Below are 24,627 nucleotides of genomic sequence, written 5' to 3'. Positions count from 1 at the left end.
ATTAGGTGTTGGAAGAATTTTATAACATCTTCGGCCCCGAGCTGAAGGCGGTCACGGGCGACCCCAAGCGGATCGAGGACGTGCTGAAGAGGGTGGATGGACTAGTGGGACCCATCGAAACCGTGAAGGCCGACCCCTTCGATCTCAAGTCGGTCGGCGCGTGGAAAAGCGTCATGAACTGGTTCGATCGCGAGGTTCAGGCCATCGAAGGTCAGTTCCCATTTGTTTTTGTTTATCAATTTTTGGTACAAGTTGTTGGTGAATTGTTGCTGACAATTTGAACTTTTGTGATGTATTTTTCACCCGATTGGTATTGTAGCGTATATAAAGGCTACTTTTTCATATAAAAAAGGTAATAACCAAGATTGGCTGACCACTAATTCTGAATGAAAAAAAGTAGATTAGACCAGTGCTTGACAACCTTTTTTACAACATTACAAACTTTTACGTTTACTGAAGAAAATGTACGCACCAGTCCTCGCAAGGCACTAAACTAAAACAAACATACAAACACAATGCTTCATTAGCCATTTATTGCGAGCGTTACTGTTGAATTTCGAAGAACCATTGAGGGTGATGACAAGCACTAGTTAGTACATCACAAAAACGACATCAGGAGAACTATTTGGTTAAGATGTCACAAATAGAATAAAGTATCGTACAAGCTGCGTAAACCTAAATAAATGTTGGTCCATGTGTTGTACACTTCATTCAGTCTGGTAATAAACCTGTTTATTCATTGTGTTACCTGATCATAGGTTTATTGTATTGTGCAGTATCTTGTACACCCCGGGATGTACAATACACCCGGTTAAAAACCACTTGATCAAACTTTAGCGGAAGTTAGCTCCAACTCGTCTAATTAAATACCTATATTTTTTCAGTTGTTGATGTCTGTACCACTCTTTCATTTATATTTCCTATTGTGATTTGCAGTCGAGGCAAAGCGCTTCATCGACGAATCGTTCAAGACACTTCGGTCGGCAGAGGGCGCCTTCGACATGCTGCTCAAGTTCAAGCATATTAGGTCACGTGAGGCCATCAACAACCAGATGATGATGAAGTTCAACGACATCCTCGCTCAGTACATGAAGGAGGTAAACTTTTTAATGTCTTGGATGTCTTGGTATATTTAAATGGCAGAAATTTCCCTCGAAAATCTATTTTTTTCTTAGCATAAACTTTGTTATGCTACAATGTTTTTCAGAATTAAAAATTCCTTATAAGTACTTGTTTACGTACAAATCTAATCTTGGTAAACCAAACGAATACTTGAGGTTTAGAACATTAGGCGATACTTAATCGATCGACCATATATAAAATATACGATATTTTATTAAACTTTCCCTAAAAATTGATTTCTAAACTGGTTCCCTTCTTACGAAGCACAGAGCCTTTTTACCTCAGATTCGGTCACCAATACCCTAAAACAGCAACATAACACTAAATTTCACTTCCTGCTTTTCAGGTCGACATTATTTACAAGCTCTTTGTCCAAGCGAAGGCCGACCCACCTCTCACAAAGAACCAGCCACCTGCGGCTGGAGCCATTACGTGGGAGCGATCCCTCTTCAACAGGATGAAACGTACTATCATCCGCTTTCAGTCTGTCGACGAAATGCTTCTGACCGAACAAGGAAAGGCGGTAAGAACAATTAATTACTGGTGCTCATAGTCTTTTAACAGAAATAAATGTTACTTTTGAGTTCCAAAAAATACTTCGCAAACAAAAATTTCACAATTAACGAACCAAATTGCAAAGCCAAAAAGTTCGAGTAGATCGACAGCATCTTGATTAAGACGTTTCGATACGAGCTTGTAATCATCTTCAGTTACATTACAAGCTCGTATCGAAACGTCTTAATCAAGATGCTGTCGATCTACTCGAGCTTTTTGGCTTTGCAATTTATTATTAAGCTACATTACAGATCCGTGCATACTGCATAGTGTACCCAAAAACGAACCAAATATTTAAAACTATTGGATGGCCAATTTTTATCAATGTGTCAAAGAGAACACTCCGTCAAGATTTTTTTTCGAATAACTAAAAAAATGATGTTTCTCTTTTCAAATCATTTAAAAACAGCGAAATCGATTCATGTCATTTACCATAAGTTAATACAGCAGCTTCGAAAATAAAAAACCCAAACTGTCTCTACAGAACAGGCACGTTTGATTTCCAGGCCAAAGTCAAGTATCTGTTCGCTGCGCGTCAAATGAAGGACTACGAGGACTTTACCTATCAGCAGTGGCTCGACTACGTAGAAAACATACTACCGGGCTTGCTCAAGCGGAACCTGCTGACCTGCCCCGTGCCCCCCGCGACCCCCGGCGCCGCGAGTTCCACCGGGGGTCCGCAGACCCCAGCCCAGGTGGACAGGGCCGATCCGACCGACGACATCGTCGATCTACTGAGTTCCGGTGAGTTAACAATGTACTTTAATTTTACTTGGTAAACTGTTAAAGACTTTCGCTGTAAACTACTTTGAATGGTTGCGGTTTTATCAAAGCCTAAAGATATATTTATATTTTCCGTAATTAATCAATGAGTCTATTTTTATTACGAATAGTATTGCTTTAGGTGACCAACTGAGTAGGTAAGCCCATAGGAGGTATAAGCCAATGTTGTAATTGACTTAAAGTCAATGACTTGACTTGACTTGATTTGACTTATGTTGTTTCAGTAAAATTCTTGACTTTATTCAAATCCAAGTCTTTTGAACAAATTGCTTGACTTGGACTTAAGTCATTGAGTCAAAATACTTGAGTTGGAATTAAGTGGTTTCAGTTACCAATTTTATATAAAATCGAGTTATTTTTTTAAAATGTTTGCACGTAAAATAATTAGCTTACTTTATGTTGGGTTTTGGTATTTTGCTAGTTGAGTTATTGCTCATAATCGAAAAGTTTACCAATTTTTATGACAATGACTTAGGGGCGTATCCAGAAATTCGAATTTTCAACTTAGGGAATTCCCCGTTTGTCCGTCTGACGTTAATGACGTCATTATATAGCGACGGATATGACGTCATGAAATAGCGATTGTAATGACGTCATATGCCTTTCATGGCGCAACGGTAAACAAGCGCTGATCTATTTCCAAAGACACCGTCAAAACATAAACAAAGCGACGTAGGAAGATCATTATTTTTTGCACTTTCGTAGTTAAATGGCCAAAAAGTGTTTGAAATGGACTTTTGTATAGTTTGTCAAAGAGGCGGTGGGCGGATCCGGCCCGCAGGCCGTAGGTTGCCGACCCCTGTCTCACACCGACATTTGATATTAACGCGGACAGCAAACATCGAGAAACATCAGCACCGCCTAACTCGACGTTTTTAGCGAGAAAAAGGCGGATACCTCTTGATTTATTGTTGCTGATTGCCGAACACACACTTGCTCATCAGCCAACCCGAACGAATAACGAAAGGCGAAAGAGAAAAACTATCTAGCGTTTACGGTCGCCCAAACAAGAAAAGAAAAACGGCGTATTTCCTTTGATTTTAATTTCGCATTAGCTTAAGACGCGTGACCTAATTACATTAAAAACATTGCCGCTTAGAACGGTGTGTAAAACCCTGACTAAAACGTACAAAAAAACGATAATGTCACTTACCAAAACGGGGGGGGGGGGGGGTTCCGAACTTGAGTCATTTCAAAATGGTAGTTTTATAATGGTACATCTAAAATATAAAGGATCACAAGGTAGACAAGGATCACAAGGAACAGAAATATCGCAAGGTGTGTCGGATCGCAGTATATACGATCATTGTGTTCCTTGCGAACTTTGCGATCCTTGTGGTCCTGAATATTTTAATGCACCGGTTAACGGCACTTGCACTAGCTGAAGCGTTTATATATGTGCCATTATCGTTAGCAAAAAAAAATACGACTTCGTAGGTCTCGGTAGCTTATGACTATTATTCTTACGAACCGACGCAGACACTCGCGGCGGTGTGGTGCAGTACGTGGTCAACTTCGCGCCAGAGCTACAGGAGATCGTCACAGAGACCAAGTACATGGAACAACTGGGCTTCTCGGTGCCAGAGCTGGCGCGCAACGTCGCTCTGCAGGAGGACAAGTACTTTGGCTACGTGAACGGACTCGTGCGTATGCTCAAGCGCTACCACACCCTCCTAGCATCACTAGACGTAGCCGAGGTACGTATCTAAACCAAGTAATAAGTAAACATGGAAGATGTTTGCCCTGGCAAAAAACTCCAGCACTCGTTTTTTCGGGTATGTTGATACTGCCCAGTGTTCCCTGAAAGCGTCTATTCGCTAAAACTGCCGAGATTCGTATTCAGCATATTTGAAACCCCTTTTTTGCAAACTATTTTAACTAGGGTTACTACACGTTCGGATTTTATCCTCCGAATCTTTTTAGGGTTACACTGAAAATCCGAGCATCGGTGTTACACTTTTTTATACTTCAGCGATTTTTTTGAAACCTTTACGAATCCACTTTAGTGGGGAAGTTGGTTTTAATAAATTGAACCAAGGTATACCTTCATATAACAATATTTGTACCACTACAGGTTGTTATCTCAACTGCAATTAATATGCCCGGGTTTTTGCCTAGTGCAAAATCACGACCTGAATTTAAACCCATTTGAAAGCAGGTTTTTAAACACTTTTGGAACAACAATGTAGCGCATTATGCGCTTATAGTCGAACAATGGGCTATTTATTTTTGCTTTACTGTACATCGGGAATGGCGAACATTTTTATTGCATTGGTCAAAAAGGCGAATTTAATCGGTCATGGATCATAAGTTTAATAATATGGTAATAATAGAGAAAAGTTGTCGGAGATTTTTCCACGACTTTTTGTACTTTGTAAACAATTCGTGTGTTTGATTAAAAAAACATTCGCAAAGATTGCTTTACGCAATAATAGAAATAAACCAACAATTTTATAAGAGCTATACCACAAATATATTTTCGTTATTTAAGCGACACAAATGTATTAGAAATATAAATTGAAATATTTATTCATTGCTAAAATGTTTTTATATAATTCAATATTATGAAGAAAACAAAAGGTCACCGAAATATGTGATTGTTCCCCTGTTAACCTGCGGGTCAGTGGTTCGCCATGTGCAAGTCCGACTTACACTTTTATAAACGAAGAGCCCGTTTTTTTTAAAGCGTTGTTGACTGAAATCATTGTGCTTTAAATCTAGCAGTTTGCGAGCAATCTCGTGTTTTTTGAAAAATATTGTGTCCCGATTGCTGGATTGTGTTGGTACCTAATTTGTTTAAAGGTTTTCTTTACTTGCTACTCATTGTGGATAATTTAATTCTTTCCAACTTTATTTCGGAACCATTTTATTAGGTTTAATTTAATTTAGGGGATTCAAGCTATCTATTCATCTTTTCCATTTTAAGCAAATGTGGACTCATTGAAAGAGAAAGTAAAAATTTGACTCAAAGTTTAATAGGTCGAATGTTTTTATTGGCCTGTGGCGGACTGGTTGGGGTCAGGGTTGCCAATTTAAAATTTTAAATAAAAGCCATACCGTAGAAAAAGTTTTTGCTGAAAAATTCTTAAATATTTTTTTGGGCCAAAAATTTAATATTTTTTTGTAGTAAGAAGTAAGAGCAATATTGATGGTTAATGTCGCGTAATTTGCAATGGTTTATTATAATGGTCATACAGGGTATATGGCTTACAGATCCTAAAAAGTTTTAGAAATATAAAGCTATGGATTTTGATAGTTTTAGTCAGCTCTTAAAAAAAGCCAGAAAAATCCAAAAAGCTAAATGAATTTTCTGACGCAAACCTATTTAAAAAAGAGCCAGGTTTCTAGAATTTGGTGTCAAAAAAACAATCTGGCAAACCTGCTTGGTAAACGCTGGTATACCCTGACCTACTGTAAGTGTTAATCATATTTAGATACCAGGTCATGTGCTGCAAAATGTTTGTCAAGTCAAGATGAGCGACAATGCAAATTGACATCACACAGCAAGTGCTATTTAGGCTACAGCTACACAAAACAATAAAAATGTTGCCATGCTTTGTGAACATAAGAACCGTCACTGTTTCCCCAAATTATAAAATTTGAATATCTACAGGAACTGCTTGAACGCTATCTACGAGGTTCTTAGTGTTTCATCTTTGCGTTTGCCATTAAAACAACGTCATATTTATAACCCAAAACAGAATATATGACAATGACTTTATAATTCTTAAATGGAGCCAAAAGAACGTAGTATTTTACCTGTTATAATTTTACAACAATAGGGCCTATGACCTAAAAATATGACTTTCATGGTAATACTTATTAGTTACGAAAAAATAAATGGCGTGGCATGTTAAAACGAACATAAACTAAACAAACAAGATTTATTTTTTGTTGAACGGCGAAATTTATACCAAGTTTAAACTATAAAATACATTAATTCGCTTACCTTCCAAAAATTTCGCCCTTCTTCCAATCGATTAACATTATTTTCAACGAAGAGAAGTAAAGTTACAACCACTTATATTAAGTTGCTACACAAAATATCGGGTCTTGGCGCAAAGTAAAACAGCCCTCGGTAGCGTAATTTCAGCAAACTTTTTGATTTCTTCCTTCGGTCTTTTTTAATTTCTTTCTTCTGTCTTGTTAAGTCATCATTCAAACTGAAAATCCCTTCATTGGGAACACATATGTTCGAATCAATTCGTAGAAATACTGAATAGTGATATTTTACTGCCCTATTGAATTGCCTCTGTATTTCAAAGATTATTATAAAACTAAATGTCCGAAAAAATTCACCTAGCAAAAGTTTATTGTTAAGCTTTTCTGTTACGTAACAAACGTTGTTTGGCAATGCAGAAAGGCAGATATAAAAAAACAAATAATTAGTAGGCCTACATAGTAGTAGGGTATATTTATACAAATTTGGACTTGCTTTGCGTCGCTTAGTAGCTGGAAACAAAAAAAGCATTCGTTTTATTCATTTATATTACCTTTATTGATTATTTTAGATGGTATGATAGTTTACATAATACCTGGCCCTAATTTTTATTGGTTAGTGACTAATGATTTCAAACTGTTTTGCTCTAGCCTAGAATAATTTTGCCCGTGACTAGATCATTGGTGATTGGTCTATCATCTTTTCAGGTATATTTTGTAGGTGTGCCGCTAACTTTTTTAGCTGCACGTCAGTTGTCGCAGGTGAAAAAATGTTGCAGAGCACTGCGTCTATCTAAACTAAACCAATTGCCAAATCCGACTACTTAGGAAAAATGCTTATTATATGCTTTTTTCACTTTGTTTAGTAAAAATAACTCATTTTAATAAAGGCCCAACTTCTTGAAGACCACATCCGGGAACTAAAGAGGGTGCTTCGACCGGGATACAAGCGACTAAACTGGAACTCGCTCGGAATCCATGTAAGTTTGCAACTCATTTCTCAATCAAATGTAACAAAACCAAGTGTTGTAATGACTTAAGTCAATAACTTGGTTAATGGCAGTTAATTCACTGATTTAAATGATTACTCATAAGTGGACGAGTTTACCAATTTTAATAGTTTATCATTTTTTTGACAAGGACTTGACTTGAAATTGACTTGCTGTAATTATGACTTGACTGGGAATTGTTATTTATATTGAAAAAAATTTGACTTGAACTTAAGTTATTTTACAAATGACTTGACTGGGATTTAAGTCACTTCAAAATGATTTGTTCACAACACTGCCAAAACCTGTAGTTAAATTGTATAGCTTAAAAGTTACGCAGGCTCGATTTTTTGCGTTCTAGTTAAGTACGCTATTCATGGTGTGAATGCTATACCGTAATGGGTATCAACATACTTGCACGTTAGACACTTCTGTAATTTAGCTTGATAATGAATTGCAAAGCCAAGAAAGTAAAGTTGATCGACATCATCTTAATTTGAAAGTTTCTTTTTCTTTATTGGCACGTTTTTATCGAGATTATGTTGTTCTACTCGACCTTTCTGGCTTTGCACTTCATTATCAAGCTTCATTACTGATCCGCTCATAGTGTATACCAAACTACTTTTGTCCTCATACTTTTTTGCAATTCATTCCAAATCTTTACTAGCTAAAGATAACATTTGAAGCATGTCAAAATTGCGAAATATATTTGCTAATATCGTCATAAAGTACAATTAGTCCCCAACCTGACTATTACGTGCAGGATTACATTACTCGTTCCGGAGTGGCGATCGGTAAGTTCGAATCGCTTGTGAACCAGATCCAGAAGAACGCCAAGGACATCGACACCAGGATCCAGACGATAAGGAATGCCGACCTTTTCCGAAAGTACCCGCCCCAGGTGGACGGGAGGCTTCCGGATGTAAAGGTGAGACTTTGATATATGTGCCAGAAGTACATTTGTCGCACTATTATTGTGTGCTTTAATGTTAAAAAAATACTGGACTTATCTACTTCGGTTTTAATTTTTTTTTTACATTAATCTAAACTAAACTAACAGGAAGTTAAACAAAAGTTGCCCAATAAGCCAAACTTTTGTACTGCTTTTATCGGTTACATGTATTCTTTATGCAGTGTCATACTTTACTTATTAAAAAAAACGTTTTTTGCTAATTCGACAACCTTTGTTTAACTTTATGTTAGTTCAGATTAATTAAAAAAAACATTTTATACTGTTTGCGGTTTAAATGCACATATTATTTGGGGACAATAGTGTAATTACTAATTATGTTTCCTTTGTTTGACTTAACCGGGTTTGTGTATACCATATCAAAAATTTTTCAGTGCTTTTTTTACTTTTTATAGACAACTGATTTTGAATTTTATGTTAAAGTTCGGATTAATTTGCTGTGAACTTAAAATAATATTTTGTTTACAGTTCAAATGCACATATTCCGAAGACAATGGGTGTAATTTTAATTTGTTTGTTTTACAAAACGTTTCTCTTTTCGACTTCGAGTTCATTCGTTCTGTTGATCGCAATACCTCTTTCGGATAACAGTTCTAGATTAACGCCCTGTCGAATTCAGGAATATTTCGAGTTCATCGAAAGCGAGCGAAACAAATGCCTGGAGACGCTGGCTCGAAAGTACAGAGCAATCGGCCCTCTTCTCACCAAGATGGAAGGCCTGGTCGCCCACACCAACACCGGCAAGTCCTACAAGCTTCACAGGTGAGATACAGTCAGATTGAATGATTTCCAGCTTTGCCCTTTCCTTAAATGAGAGACTGGAGAACAGTTTGTAGATAAATGTTAAACACATTCATCATCCTGTCGCGTTTTTTTGTTTTTTTAAGGTAGCTTTCGAAAGTGTCAGCGCTAACAGGCATACCATAGCCTACGGCAAGATTATACCGCTTGACCTTATCAATAATCGCAAAATCATGCTCAAATGATATATATCTTTTTTCGGTTCTACCGTTTTGTGGCCTAAAATAAAAAAAATAATAACCTAAAATACGCTTGAAGGTACTACGAGCACTGGGAGCGTCAGATGTTTGACGCACTCACCGAGTTGGTAATCAGGAACCTTACGAACTTTAACGCCGGTAAGAAACTATACTTCTGTTAATAACTAAGTGTTTCTGCTTGTTTTACTTGTTTTTTTCAAGTTCTGTGGTACACAGAAAATAATCATTCTGCATAAAATTTTATGATTTTCTAAAATATGCCTCTTGACTGTGTTTGTTAAAGTGGTAAAACCGTTACTAAAAATAGGAAGTTAGAAAAAAGTTTTCCTCCGTCATATAAGGCTACACGTAGAGGCTATTAAAGGGATCTACTGTTATCTTGTCGAAATTTACACTTTACTTAACGGGAAAATCGCGTTCTCTGGACTTTAGGGAAACACTTTAAAAATATGACTAATCCTTAAACTTGACTGTTCCTTACAACAGGAGTGACTGGCCATAACCAAATGATGCAAATTTCGACGATCCTCTCCACCCCCGAAATCGTGCTCCACCCTCCCGCCAACGAGGTCTATAAGCTCACGGTCCAGTGCGTCCGGGACTGTGTCGAGGCTACAAAGCATTTTGTCCGCTGGATGGCAGGTAAGAGCGACTCGTCGATTTAAAAGATGCTAACTGCTGCGGCCGTAATACAAATTTTTTGATCAGTTGCAAACATTTGTCATGGTGTTTATAATTATTTAAACAATTAACTAGATCAGAATTAAACGTAGCGTTTTGATTCATTGTAAGAAATATAAAATCAAACATTTATTGTTGTAGTTGTAGATATTGGCTTTCCGTCTCAAAATATAGAAAAAAAGCTGAAAAAATTACCTTTAAATTAATGTTTTTAACTTGACTATTAGTTTCGTTCTTTGACTGAGCTCGATTGTGGACTGTGGTGACAATAGTTTCTATTGCCGAGCTACCGACGTTGGATATATTCACATTAGGCGTGGTGATATTAAACAAAAAAAATGGTTACCTATACTCTAAGTCAGCGTTTCTCAACCGGTGCGCCATGGAAGGCCGCGAGCGAAAGGAAAAAATGTCGAAATCATTCCAAAATTAATCGGAATAAGACTTAACGGGCAAAAATACGTTTTTATTCTCAAAGGCTGGAAGTCGCTTTAAAGATATGCAACTATAAAACCCATATAATATAAAAAAGAGAAAATATCGGTACACCTCAAAAATTTCGCGTTCCCTTCGCTCGCAAGGTGCGCCGCCACGTTTTCATACGTTTCTAGGTGCTAAGTAAAAAAGGTTAAGAAACACTGCTCTAAGTCATGTTTAGTCAAGTTTTCCAACGCCGTCTAGCCACCAAGCGCTTTGTGCTTTCCAGGGACGTGTCTTGAGACTCCCCCGCAGTTGGTGGACGGCCAGGACGAGCCGGTCTTCATCACTTTCTTCCAGGACGTTTGCCTCAACCCGAAGATCGCCGAGCTTTTCGCTCAAGTCACCGGCAACATGCAGAAGATCCTCTCCTCCCTCACCAAGTTCCTAGGACAACGTAAGTTGGATTTTGGCAAAAATATAGAATATGTTTGCGCTTATGGGAGTATAAATTACCTTGACTGACGAAATCGGTCGGTTTTGGTTTCTTAAAAAAGCCACCACCAATATTGGATATTCTTTTTTGAGCAATTGTGTGCATTTTTAGGTATTATCTTAAAACGATCGTACTTTTAATGGTATGGTGTCACTAAAGCTAAACATTATGCAACAGTGTACAGTACTGTACGCTATGCACAAGTCTATGTCTAAGTATATGTGTTGCGCTCAACATTAAAACTGTCTTATTTATTTAATGTCCATTTAAGGGCTTACTTCACCATTCTTAAACTTTTCCCTTCTTACCAAATTCCAATAAACCCAACCCAAAGGCGCTTTTGCTTCAATCCAAACTAAAAATGGATGAAAAAAATTATGAATGTCTCACTTATGGCTACCCTTTTTATTCCCCAGCCAAGTGGAAGCGCTATCGAGCCTTGTGGAAGCTGGAGAAGAACATCGTGATGGAGAAATTTGCGGCCAAGAACCCGTCGTGCGTGGCCTACGACGATAAGCTGCTCTTCTACAGCAAAATAGCCGAAGATGTGTTTCTGCAGGCGATGCCCAGGGTGAGAATTTACATTTAACGTTTACACTTGACTGTTGGTGGCGGACTCGCGGCGCACTCCACGCCTAATTTCATATATATTTTTGTCTTTACAACTGTCAACAGATTGCTTGTTAACGCTTCTGTGGCAAAATAATAGTTTATTTTGCAAAGATTTTGTCTTGGAAAACTACTGAACCTGTTTTCATTGCGAAATTGTCCTTTGGGGATATTAAACTGATTACAATAAGCTACACAATTATACACCAAGTTCATTTTATTCCGATACCCGATATTTTGGGCAAAGAGTATCGCGATTTGACCCGATACCAAATGACGTCATTACTATACTTAAACAAACAAAATGAAAAACGTTTAAAGGTATTTTTTCCAGGATATCAGGGCAAAATTTCCTTGAGCGTTTCAGTAAGTTGGATTATTTCCAGTTTCTAACATACTTTTTGTAAATTCCCTTTACGGTGGAAGTGCTGAGTTGTATCGCACAGGCTGTAACTCTTATAATAACTTGATATCGGATTGGCACGCGATACCATCCTCGCATCGGCAAAATTACCGAAACTACCACTTGGCATCGGGTATCGGCTCCGATCCGACATTATCAGACATCCGTACAGCAAAATCAGAAAATTCGTACAGCAAAAATATGGTATTGCATGCCCTGCCTCACGTAACTCAACAGGTTCGTGATCTTACGCGACTGACCACCTTGTTTCAATTCTTCAGGATGAACAGTGTCTCCGCCTAAACCTGATCCCGCTCGCCACCGCAGTCAAAGATCATGCAATGCTCTGGGTGAAATCTCTGGGGAAACTGCTCAACGATTCGGCAAAGGAGAACCTTTTCTCGTTACGCGACACACTCGTAAGTTTTTTCAAACGGCAATCAATTGCCTGTTTTTAAAGCGCTTGTTTATATTCTTTACAATCGCCTTCAGCCGTGTTCGCCTTTTTAAGTTCGGGTCAGTCTACATTTAAAATAAATTTAACATTCGTTTGTTAGGGCCAAGGCTTTATTTTTATTAGCTGCACATTAGCGATAAAACAATGAGAAGACAAACTCTTGTTCAACGTACTTTCAGCAATTTTGTTTTTATTAGACCCACGACATGGTCTGTAAGTGTTAAAGTGCTGTAAAGCGGTTTATTTCGAAAATATTTTATTTCCGATTACTTCTCGCGCAGGGCCAACTTAGCAGAGATGTGCAGCGCTCGCCGATATCTCTGGAAGACCTCAAATTTGTTCTGGGCGTCATCGCCAAGATCAAAGCCATGTCGCTGGACGTTGAGATGCGGATAAGCGACATCTCTGAAAGGTAGAAAAACCTTCACATTTAGCCATATGCTGTTCATGATCTAGCCTTAGGTATCGAATGTTCGATACTTTCGCATACGTCAAGATTGTCTTTGAATTTTCTACTTTGCCCAGCAAAATTATAGTGAAAGTGTTTTTTAAGTTATTTTAATGTGTCGGCTGAATCTCGCGCTTTTTCAGTGTGATTACTAAAACTATCCTGAAAGACTTCAATCTGAAGCTGCTACCGTTAGTCCGACCTAAAAGAACCGCGTCCATGCATAAAGACCGTAAAGCGAGATGACTATATAAGGCTAAGCCAATAACAATATTAGGACAACTCGAGTTTCTTAACAATTTTAATAATCTTTTTTGCAATTGCACCTCATTTTATTAGTAGTTATAAATAGCTATACCTGCTTAAGATACCGGACGATTGCTATGTACAAGATCGAATTCACCGACGAAGAAAAAGAACTGGTCGCCACCATTAAAAGCACTTGGGACGAATTGTTCCTAAACGGAAAGGTGAAGCAGCATCGCTGTTAATATTTGTATTTGTTTTTTGGCCACTTCTGCTGTAGGTTAAGCGTTGTGTACTTCCACTACACTAAAAAAAAAGCTTCCTATTTTCTTAAGCTCTTTATTACATATTAAACGCATTGAACAAAGTGCTATAGTAAGTCATTTTTACTGAATAAATTGATTTTACTAATTCTTTCAATAAAAAGGAATTGACTTGATTTGATCCTTTTTGAAGAAATTGACTTGAACCTAAATATTTTATTCGAACACATTTAAATCTTTTTTTCACAAAAAAGGCTGAACTGAATCTTGACATGCTACAATTTCGAATGTCTTAACAAGACTTCCAGTTTTTGCCTATGTTAATCCTCACCCGCATTCACGCCACAGATGATCGACGTGGGCCTGACCGGAGTGAAGATAAAGTTCACCGAGATCACCCAGGAGCAGATCACCGAGTTCAAGGGCGAGCTGGAGAAGTTCTCCGACTCGTTTCGCGAGAGCGGACCTGGCGCCGTCGGTTCCGAACTCGACAAGGGCCTGAAGATCATGGCCGAATTTCGGAAGGAACTGGCCAAGTTTGAGGGCGAGAGGTGCGCTTGTTAACTTGTAGAAATATTTGTTTGCTTTTTTAGATGTCGCTTTTGCAGAAAGTGCTTTAAACGCTTTGTCGCAACGTATATACGATATGTGAATTTGTTTTGTTTCAATTCAGTGTAGGGTTTATCATTCCTATATTTTTCTTTAAACTGTCTCTCTTTGGCGTTTAGAAAATTAAAAAAAGTTATGTTATTTTTTTAATAACACACTTTTTTGGAACATAATACACGGTTGTTTTTTAGTAATTTCAATAAAAATATTAAAGCCATTATATTCGATAAAATCGTAAAAAGAACACATTGATGATGCCATGAGGTATTGCCGAAACGTTTGTAACAGCAAATGTCGATTTTAGCGAATATAATAGATTTTTACACATTACTGTTCAAACTACCTACACAGTAAAGGAACTAACCGACATCCAACACTCAAACAATTCTTTATGTATTAATCTTTCGCGAAATGTGCGTTCTTAAACGTAAGCCTTTTCAAGATAAGCGTCGTCTCAACATGAAACTTTGTTAAAGAATCAGGTTTCATGGCCTTAAAACACTGGCTGATTAGTTGCAACACAGATAGGGTCAAAAATGTAAAAACTTATTCCGCTACCTTCGGATGGTAAACTGCACGTTGCCTGCGTTTTATAAACTGTTTTTATAAACTGTTTTTTCGTAGGTAATTCACTAGAATGGCACAATAAAAGGAACACACACTTCGACTCTACACAACGTGGTATAATTGAATTTAAAAAAAAAAGAAAAAAAAATTAAAAAAAAATTAATTTTTTTTTTCATTCTAATCTTAAACAAAAAGTTGTAGGAGTAGACCAAAAATCAGATTCTTAAAGGTTACCAAATATGTCTCGGCACCCTTGAAATTAGAAATGGCGCCCCAGGGTGGTTGAGAACCACCGGTTTAACCACTTTACCTAAACTAAACTCGTCTAATGTAACTTATACAACCGCAGACAAGAGCTGACCAACGCTGAGAAGCTGTTCGACCTTCCCATCACCGCATACCCCAACCTGTTCAAGGTGCAGAATGAGTTCAAGGGCTTGGAGCTGATCTACTCGCTCTACGACGAGCAGAAGACTGCAAGGGAAGAGTGGGCGCAGACCTTGTGGGCAAACCTTAACGTCAATCAGGCAAGTCTCTAGACCTCTTGTTGTCTTCCCAATCTAGGGCTTTTGTTCTGAGGCCAAGCAATTAATTCGTCGATTATTTTTTTTATATTTTAGGCTTATGTATTGCTAAAAAGCGAATAAATATTTTGGGGTGTATTTTCTGATAAAATTCCATTTTATTGCACGCATAGTTTAAACTGAATATTACACTTGACAACTAAATGTAGGCTATCTATATAAGGTCAATTGTTTACATAAACATTCTAAAAATGTATATCAAGTTTAAAGCGAAATTCTCTATTTTGCATGCATTTTATTGTCAGTTTTAGTTTGCTTACACACAAAAGTGTTAAGCTTGAATAACTTTAAATTTATTTATCTCCAGTGAAGCTGTTAATTTAAAACTATACTCTGTTATTGCAAAGCAGTCAAGCTACCGTAGCCACTCTTATATCCCTGTGCTTCTACCATACAGCTCATCGAGGGAATCGACGGTTTCGTGAAGAAATTGAAGAAGTTCCCGCGCCAGGTGAAAGCGCTTCCCGCCGCGCAACATCTCGACGCAAAGATGCGCGAGTTCAAGGAGGCGATTCCGCTCTTCCTCGACCTCAAAAACGAGGCTCTGCGCGAGAGGTACAAACCTTTGAATGCAAGCATCGTATGTTGACATTAGAGATGTCTGATAATATCAGATCGCAGCTGATACCCGATGCCAAGTGGTAGTATTAATACTGGTCCGATATGTTAACCCGACCCCTCAGTACGCTTTCTAAAATATTGTACAAACGAATAAACAAAATGAAAGAGTGGCGAACACGTGCTACACCGGAATGCTTTGTAAAATACAACGATTTTGTGTTTAATCACCATGTCGTAACATAAATTTGCCGACTCAAAATTCCGTTTAAGGGATAAACAAACAAGGGCAATGTAAAAAAAAAACGCTTTCAAAAAGCGCCCCCAAAACATTTTAAATTAACTAGTTTCATGGTATTATCGCTTTCAGACATTGGAAAGAACTGATGACAAAGACGGGCAAGGATTTCGACATGAACCCTGACACCTTCACTTTGGACAACCTCTTCTCGATGCAGCTTCACAACTTTTCCGACACCATCGCAGAAATCGTCACTGCCGCCGTGAAGGAGCTTAACATCGAGAAGGGACTGAAAGAGGTAAGTGCTTTGACGTCAAAATTTGTCGTTCGTGGTACTTTTTGCTTGTCTTTGTAAAACTGTGTCTAAAAGTTGGGGAAATCTTAACTGGAAAACTTTCGAACCCCCATTTTGTTCAATAGTAACCTAACTTCAGTAAACTAGTTCATATTTTGCAAATAAATGTCAAAGCCAAATATAGGTCGAGTAAATTGACATAATCTTAAAAGACGTTACTATACGCACTTATGTCATAATAATCAGTTAATGTTAGAAACTCCGAATGATAAGAATAGGGTTCTACTCTTATAAGTGAGGTTTGAGTAGATTACAGTCACGTTTACTGATGATTTTGCAAGTGCGTATCGAAACGTTAATATTAAGACGATGTCAATTATTCGACCTATTTGTTTTTCACATTGATTTTCAAGCTACATTATCGTGCATAGTGTACCTTGTATACATTTGTTTATAAAACTTGCAATAATGTCGATGGTCGTTAAAAAAACATATAAATTAAACAAATCCACATCATCTTTAGTCGTTAAAGAAACATATAAATTTCTTACTTGGGTAAACCTATAGCCTCATTTTGTTAAGTATAGTTTGATTTTACTGATTCTAGTGTTTTGCGCAGTTAACTTGACTTAGCAGAACTCTTAGCTATTATTTTTAATAAAGCAACCATTTCTGTTTCCAGGTGGTTGAAACTTGGGAAGCGATGAAATTCTCGGTGATTAAGTACCTCAAAGGAACCCAGGATCGCGGTTTTATCCTAGGTAAGTCGTTTAGGTAGCTTTTTAAACTGGGTCATTCGAGCCTAGGTCGCTATGGGGTGCAAATAACTGTTAAAAAGTGTCTCTTAAAAAACTAGAACTTGCTCTGCAATGGAAGATATACACATAAGTAAGCAACACTTGTGATCTAGCCCTTCTGATGCGCGATAACGGCGAACGTATCATACACCGAAAGCCATCGCAGACTAACCGAATCTGTCGAACAATGATGCAAGTATAAGGCCCCGGTTAGGCCGGAGATCGTGAGTTCGAGCCTCTCTGCAGGCTGGTTGTTTTTCCAACCAACCTTGCTTGTATCATTTGATCGACAGATTCGGATAGTTTGCGATGGCTTCCTTTGGGTCTGCAAAGTTTTAATTAACAGACGGAAGTATTATCTCCACATCCAGGATATGCTTTGTACTTTGTCAACTTTAGGTTCTGTGGACGAGGTGATGCAGATCTTGGACGACAACGCGATGAACCTGCAGAGCATGTCGGCCTCCAGGTTTGTCGGTCCCTTCCTCGCATCCGTACAAAACTGGGAGAAGGGCCTCTCCCTCATTGGAGAAGTGAGTACTTTTCGAAAGTTGATGTCGACTGAAGTCTTTATCGGTTAACAGTCAATAAACACAATGATGGTTACAACAACTTAGTTCCGTATTCCAACAGAATCAATACACAAAGTTACCACCACTAACAATAATTAACACAGCAAAAATATAAAACTTAACTTACAACGCAACAAAAGTAGATGTTAACAGAAACACGGTCACGTCTGAAATGAAGGACGAAGAAGACACGTTTCTGCTCGAGGCAGAGCGCGCCACTAAGAGCAGTGTTTAATTGAATAAATCACTAAAAGGTTAACTCTTTTCATACAAACAACAGCGAGTTATTTCACTGTTTGAGGCATTATTTACCTAGTTTCAACGCAACAAATGTGTTGCGGGAGCAAGATGATTTGCTATCCATTTTATTTAAATATTTATATGAAATTTACAAAAGTCGCTTTTTGTTACACGTAGGTCTGCGATATTTGGATGGTAGTACAAAGAAAGTGGATGTACTTGGAATCGATTTTTATCGGCGGCGACATCAGGTGTGTGAACCTTTTTTTGCGCTGTCCATTTTTTGAGTTATGCCCCAAGTGGTTTTATCAATTGCAGCTAAAGTTACGTGTTGTTCTATACAGTTTATTAATAGCTAACGTGGAAAACTGCATACAGTTTCGAGAACAGATTAAAATTAAGATCTCCCTATGATATAAAAGTAATAGACTAATATATAGTAGCAAGTAAATTCGAAAATGTTGTTAACAGTGCCGCACACTATTGAAATTGATTTGCTCGTTTTTTTAGAAATTCTTTTTAACGAAGACAAGTAAACGTTGTTGTACCTAGACGACTGCAAACACATATTTAACCAACACTAAAATGAACAACTTATTACAATCTCCCATCCAAAAAAAATCAGGTCTCAGCTTCCCGAGGAAGCGAAAAAGTTCGACGTGATCGACAAGCTCTTCAAGAAGATCATGCAGGAGACGGCCAAGAACCCGAAGATCAAGGACGCTTGTCACGCCGCAAACCGACTCCAGGACCTACAGGGTCTCAGCGACGGACTCGAGAAGTGCCAGAAGTCGCTCAACGATTACCTCGATTCGAAGCGAAACGCCTTCCCAAGGTTCGGCTATGTTCCTTGGTTGCACGAATGGCTTTACGAATGCCAACGTTACAAATTTCCACCGTATGGATTAGGCCGTTTGATGGACGTATATGCCTTATTTTAAAACTGTAAAACAAGTGGAACTGTAGACAAATTGTATTTTTTAGTTTGTCAACTTTCAACAACCGTTCATCATTAGGCCAGAGTTAGAACAAAACCAATTAAAATTCACGAAGTAATGGCGCATAGAAAAAAGACTTTAAAAGGCAGGGGCATACACTTAAAAAAAGGGTTTAAAAAGGCAGGGGCATATACTTAACTTATATTTGTTAACTCAACTGTTCCTTGTTGAGACTGTCGAATTACAAACCGATGTTAAGGGGTTTTAACCCAACTTTTATTTGCGCCTAAAAATGTAAAGGTGCAATATTTCTTCGGTTTTATTACCTAAAAGCCATTTTATTGCACATTGATTTAAAAAAAGTGCCTTGGTATTCAAGTATTTGTCGACAATATTGTTTGTTTAAAACATTTTTAGATACACAAGTTAGTACGCGGCCGTAATCGTTGGCAGAAAGTATAGCTTTAAACGGGTTAGATCACAGTCGTTAACACACATATGTCTGTGCATGTTTCATTGCAAAGCATAGTGCGTATTTGAGTCTTAAATGCTTGCGTGTATGCCTTTGGGGATGGCTTTCAGTGTACCAATGAAACGTAAGCCGTAATCGTGAAAGAGGCAGCTTCACAAGGGTTAGATTACAGTCATTAACACACAAATGTGGTATGCATCTTTCATTGTATATATCTTATAAGAACACGACGGTGGTTAGATGCGTTCGCCAAACAAATCTCCCGTTCTTCAGGTTCTTCTTTATTTCGGACGACGAGCTGCTAAGCATCCTCGGAAGCAGCGATCCCCGTTGCGTCCAGGAGCACATTATCAAGATGTACGACAACATTTCAAAGCTACAGTTCCAGGACGGTGTTAGCGGTGAACAGGTGGTCAGCGGAATGATCTCGGCGGAAGGAGAGGTGACCAGCGATGTTGCAATTTCGTAGCTTTTACGCGCAGTTTTCGCTTACGAATTTTTAATGGCCAGAAATGATTTTTATTAGATCATAATACTTATGTTGTTATGTTTCATTGCATCACTATTAAAGTTATTCTTAGATTAACCAGTTCGGTCAACTTTACCCAAAATACTTGGGTTACTATTCTTTAGTTTCATCTCAAAAAAAGTTGCCAGGATCTCATCTTGGTTGGTCACTATTCTAATCGGCTGTACAAAATCACGTTCCTTTTTCAATTGTTTGGAAACCTTCAGCTGGACTACCAGTCACAAAATAAGCGATTTGAAAAACGTTGATAAAGGTTTAGAAAGTACATAAATTTATGAAAATGCTTTAAAGTGTACTTTGCTTTTCCACTACTATATATGCCTAGCAAAAAACGCTTTTCTAGAAACCCTAAACAACGTTGAAAGCTTAACAACCACCATTATAGGGTCACTAACCTATCAGCTAGCCTCGATAAAATGTTGATCACGCTTTTATTTTATCGCCAGACAATGGACTTCTACAAGAACGTGCCAGCCGAGGGGAGAGTTGAGGATTGGATGACCGCCGTCCTTGTCGAGATGAGAAGCACAAACCGACTTATCACCAAAGATGCCGTCTTCAACTACTGCGCAAAACTGTGAGTTTATATTGGTTGAAGTAATTCAAGTTAGATTCACATAAGCGGTCTTGGCTAACGTTGTTTGGAATCTGAAGGCTATTTATGAATTAAATATTTTCTACTAGGCGATTATCAAGTCAATAAAATATTTGCTTGGTTTTATTAACCCTTTTTCAAAGTTAGACCATTTTTTTTGGCGTTGGGTTCAAGAAAATATTGAACTAAGATCGATGTCTTGCCCGTGAAACGTTTTTAACGTTCATGACATTTAGCCACATTCTTGTACCGATACCAAAAAAAGTTTAAACGATGTTATAATTACAAAACTATTTTTTAGTAATAATTACAGTTGCTATCAAAATTGCCCACAAATATTTAGAACCAAATACCTATACATCGGTAAGCATTTCGAAAAAAATCCTTTTATGCTATTTCAATTTCTGCGGCATAAAATGAACTTCACACGAATTATATTTATGCAGCTCACGCGTTGAATGGATGCTTCCCTACCAAGGAATGGTTGTTCTTGCCGGAAACCAGATTTGGTGGACCTGGGAAGTTGAAGACGTGTTTGAAAAGGTAAAGTTTTTGTTGTGATTTAATTATAGCGACTATTGTGTTAGGTTTCTATGAGATACTTATGCACAGTATTGTACTGGTTATCGTCATATCGATAAAACCATTACCCGGTATCTGACGATCGACACTGCAACTGTTTTCTACTTCAATATTTAGTGTGGCGGACTTAGCCAAGTGAACGAATTTAACCGTCCAATGGCCAAGGCAATTATCACGCGTATTGCAGCAGTTTTAATAGAACGCAATTTTTATTTTTATTTTTTTACGTTGAAAACAGTTAATAAAATTAGATTTCGCCCTCGCGTCTTTACTGTTTATAATGACATAAATTCAGACTAGTCATTTAGTCGATCCATTGGTCATTTTACTCATTTAGATGATCTATTGGGGCCGGAATTTGTCGCAATATTTTAATCAGTTGTCTAAAAACTAGCGCTTCCCATCGACTTTCAGGTGCGCAAAGGCGACAAGCTCGGTATGAAGAACTACGCGAACCAGATGCACACGCAGATCGACAACCTCGTCACCAAAATCCAGTCACCTCTTACCAGGAACGAGCGAAAGAAGTTCAACAGCGGTAAGTTTGCTGAGGCGGCTTATCAGGATATAGTTTGAGATTGCAGGACTATAGCTTTGCGCAAATGACTCCGTGACCTTTAGAAGGAATAATAGTGGCAGCTATAGCTCGTTGACGCGCATTTAAACCTATGTAACTTCATTACTATTTCCTAAAATAGAACAGTAACTAACGTTTTGTCAGCAAATATGTTTAGGCGGAAAAAAACAATATAGCTACTTTTTCATCATATTAGGCCATTTTCTACTATAGTTTTCAGAATTATATGATTTATTGGCATGTACTTACTATCAGTATCACATAAATAGTTTTACTTTACTTATAGGAGCTGATGATGCCAGTATAGGCGAAATAAATATTTCTTCATAAATAAGATGTCAGAACCTGTTTTACTCGGGTTTTTAACACTGAGTTTAATTGTTTACTATCACATTTACAAATAATAAAATTTCCGCTATAAAAATCGTATATTGATTTATTGGGGAAATCAAAGTATCAGCAAAAATTAAAAAGAAAGTGCAAATTGTCGTTAAGTGCTGATCATCGACGTTCACGCGCGCGACATCATCGACACGTTTGTGCGGGATTCGATCCTGGACGCCAAGGAATTCGAGTGGGAATCGCAACTTCGCTTCTACTGGAGCAGGGAGCCCGATCAGCTCATCGTGCAACAGTGCACAGGAAGTTTCGGATATGGGTAAAAAAACGTGTAGAAACTCTTTGCCTATAGTGACCAACCAGTCTAATACCTGGCTATAGGCTTACAACCCTTGATCTAGATTAATTGTTAATGTCACACACCTACAATAGTGAGTACGTAAACAAAAATTAATATTAACCATATGGGAATTTCGGAAAAATTAATAACTCTACCAAAACCTCTGATATTTAATGACTTGGTTCTACAGAATGAATAGGGCTTAAGTGGAGACAAATCGGCGGTGTAGGTAATTGGGGACTTTACTTAGTCGTCGTGTAATAATAGGATGTGGAGTGCGAGTTATGCTGTGCATACCGCACATCCTAAACACACTAATGTAGTATAATCGTAGGGTCCCATAAAACTACTTTTGCACTAATCCATGATTAAGAAATGCAGTATATTTTCTATAACATAAATGAAATGCAGAAACGCATATTCCAAGATTGGAAGGTCAAGGGCTAAATAAACAAAATATTTACAGCATTGCTTTTTTATGCTATCAGTTTGTCGCAGCATTAACGCCAATGTACTTTTTGTTCAGCTACGAATACATGGGCTTGAACGGTCGCCTTGTCATCACACCGTTGACCGACCGGATCTACCTCACCTTGACCCAAGCCCTCTCCATGTACCTGGGTGGCGCGCCCGCCGGACCTGCTGGTACCGGAAAGACAGGTGCGTTGCAAATCTATACTCTAAGGCAGGGATTCTTGAACTTTCTTACCGTGGACCCCTAAAATTTAGTTTTGCTTTGCGTGGACCACGGTAGGCAAGAAATTTAAAAAACGACGTCATAAATTTACGTCACATAATAGGCCGTGCGTGTTTTTCGTTCTTTTATTCTACTTTACTTCTACGTTCATGAGCAATAAATCTTCTACGAATACAACAAATGGAGTCTAAATAAATCCATTTGTAAAACGTTTTATTTTTAATTAAACTATTTTTTTTAACAAATGAGTACTTCTTAAATAACACACTAATATTTCAATTATATAGACCCCTAAAACTAGTTCACGGACCCCCAAGGGTTTCATCGACCCCAGTTTTAGAACCCCTGAACTAAAGTTTGTGGTGTTTTTAGAAATGCTTTCCAAGTTTAAAGCGTAATTTTTTGTGTGTTTTCTCAGAAACCGTCAAGGATCTTGCCAAGGCGCTCGGCCTGCTTTGTGTCGTCACAAACTGCGGAGAGGGAATGGACTTTAAGGTTAGTTGTTTTCCTGTTTCTATTCTAGATATCTCTGTAATAAAACATGGTTGAATGGATTTTCCTATGATATAATGTTTGTCAAAGGCAAGCAAATTTTCAGGTCAGAGTTTAGAAAATTTCAATTTTCTTAATTCTAATAATTATTATCAATAAAATATGTACGAAGATATAGCTTCCTGCATGAAAAATAAAAAAAAATAAAGTTAGACAAGTCCACGCCCGACAACGGTGTTTACCACTAGGCTATTGTAACTATCAAGCACACACCACAGAGATCCTGGTAATCTTCAGTAAGCCCATGAACCGTTTTTTTGCTGCTAACCGTCAAATTTGCATTGCAGGCTGTCGGAAAGATCTTTTCTGGTCTGGCCCAGTGCGGAGCCTGGGGTTGTTTCGATGAGTTCAATCGTATCGACGCCTCTGTACTTTCCGTCGTTTCTTCACAGGTAAAGCATTCGTTGTAAATATATTTTTCACGACTTACCTGTTCAGTGTCGCATTTGCCAAAATGAAAAACCAATTGAGAACATCGTCATTTTGAACTGAACTAGAATCTAGAATCTAGATAATTAATTCAAAACCTAAATTAAATATTTATAAAATGTAGTACACATTGATATTTACGTTGGTAATACATGTCGTGTTATAATGTGATTTAAAACGTCGATCTTCTACAAATAAGGTTGTAGTCACTGCATTCGTTTTATTTTATAAATTAGAAAAGGATATGAAGGAAGTCTTATCCGCAAATTACAATTGGAGTACTCTGTTTTCGATTATTGTACTTATGTTTTGGTAAGAACCCGTAACCTGTAGTTTAACTTGGCCTATAATTCTGTTTAATGTTATGTACCCAGGTACAAACGATCCGCAACGCCCTGATGCACCATCTCAAGCGCTTCCAGTTTGAAGGCACCGAGATAGCACTTGATGATAGGATGGGAATCTTTATCACGATGAACCCCGGTTACGCCGGTCGTACTGAGCTACCGGAGAGCGTCAAGGCCCTTTTTAGGTGGGTTAACGTTTTTGTTGTCGACACTCTTTTAACGCTTTAACTGTGCCGTTTTCAATGGTTTTTGTTCTATATTCAAACGAGATTTTTATTTAAAGGATTTGTTGAAACAACCTAACAACTTCTGTAGTAAAATCTTTTTTTTATAGATTCAGATCGCTTTCGAACTACAAGATATTTAAAATGCCTGTTTTGTGTGGTTT

General features: G+C 37.9%; 1 protein-coding gene across 1 annotated transcript in view; it reads left to right on the top strand.

Annotated features, from left to right (window-relative positions):
* The window catches only part of LOC146147080 (dynein axonemal heavy chain 10-like), a 72,903-nt gene that overhangs the window by 8,364 nt on the left and 39,912 nt on the right, over positions 1-24,627 (top strand). Inside the window, exons 14-45 of the mRNA XM_083387677.1 lie at positions 6-210; positions 937-1,097; positions 1,469-1,645; positions 2,184-2,340; positions 3,940-4,157; positions 7,290-7,379; positions 8,152-8,316; positions 8,978-9,120; positions 9,418-9,497; positions 9,846-10,001; positions 10,747-10,914; positions 11,370-11,524; positions 12,247-12,384; positions 12,704-12,834; positions 13,238-13,340; positions 13,728-13,930; positions 14,905-15,082; positions 15,537-15,694; positions 16,068-16,236; positions 16,916-16,994; positions 17,430-17,563; positions 18,020-18,093; positions 18,468-18,677; positions 19,526-19,694; positions 20,228-20,358; positions 20,823-20,919; positions 21,373-21,496; positions 22,031-22,193; positions 22,741-22,874; positions 23,330-23,406; positions 23,751-23,855; positions 24,267-24,424. Of these exons, the coding sequence (XP_083243803.1) occupies positions 6-210; positions 937-1,097; positions 1,469-1,645; positions 2,184-2,340; positions 3,940-4,157; positions 7,290-7,379; positions 8,152-8,316; positions 8,978-9,120; positions 9,418-9,497; positions 9,846-10,001; positions 10,747-10,914; positions 11,370-11,524; positions 12,247-12,384; positions 12,704-12,834; positions 13,238-13,340; positions 13,728-13,930; positions 14,905-15,082; positions 15,537-15,694; positions 16,068-16,236; positions 16,916-16,994; positions 17,430-17,563; positions 18,020-18,093; positions 18,468-18,677; positions 19,526-19,694; positions 20,228-20,358; positions 20,823-20,919; positions 21,373-21,496; positions 22,031-22,193; positions 22,741-22,874; positions 23,330-23,406; positions 23,751-23,855; positions 24,267-24,424 (4,610 nt within the window). The remainder of the gene's footprint in view (positions 1-5; positions 211-936; positions 1,098-1,468; positions 1,646-2,183; positions 2,341-3,939; positions 4,158-7,289; positions 7,380-8,151; positions 8,317-8,977; positions 9,121-9,417; positions 9,498-9,845; positions 10,002-10,746; positions 10,915-11,369; positions 11,525-12,246; positions 12,385-12,703; positions 12,835-13,237; positions 13,341-13,727; positions 13,931-14,904; positions 15,083-15,536; positions 15,695-16,067; positions 16,237-16,915; positions 16,995-17,429; positions 17,564-18,019; positions 18,094-18,467; positions 18,678-19,525; positions 19,695-20,227; positions 20,359-20,822; positions 20,920-21,372; positions 21,497-22,030; positions 22,194-22,740; positions 22,875-23,329; positions 23,407-23,750; positions 23,856-24,266; positions 24,425-24,627) is intronic.

This window comes from Ascidiella aspersa, chromosome 4 (genome assembly GCF_963924565.1).
Source record: "Ascidiella aspersa chromosome 4, kaAscAspe10.2, whole genome shotgun sequence".
Taxonomy (NCBI): Eukaryota; Metazoa; Chordata; class Ascidiacea; order Phlebobranchia; family Ascidiidae; genus Ascidiella; species Ascidiella aspersa.
This window is presented reverse-complemented; position numbering and strand designations above follow the sequence as displayed.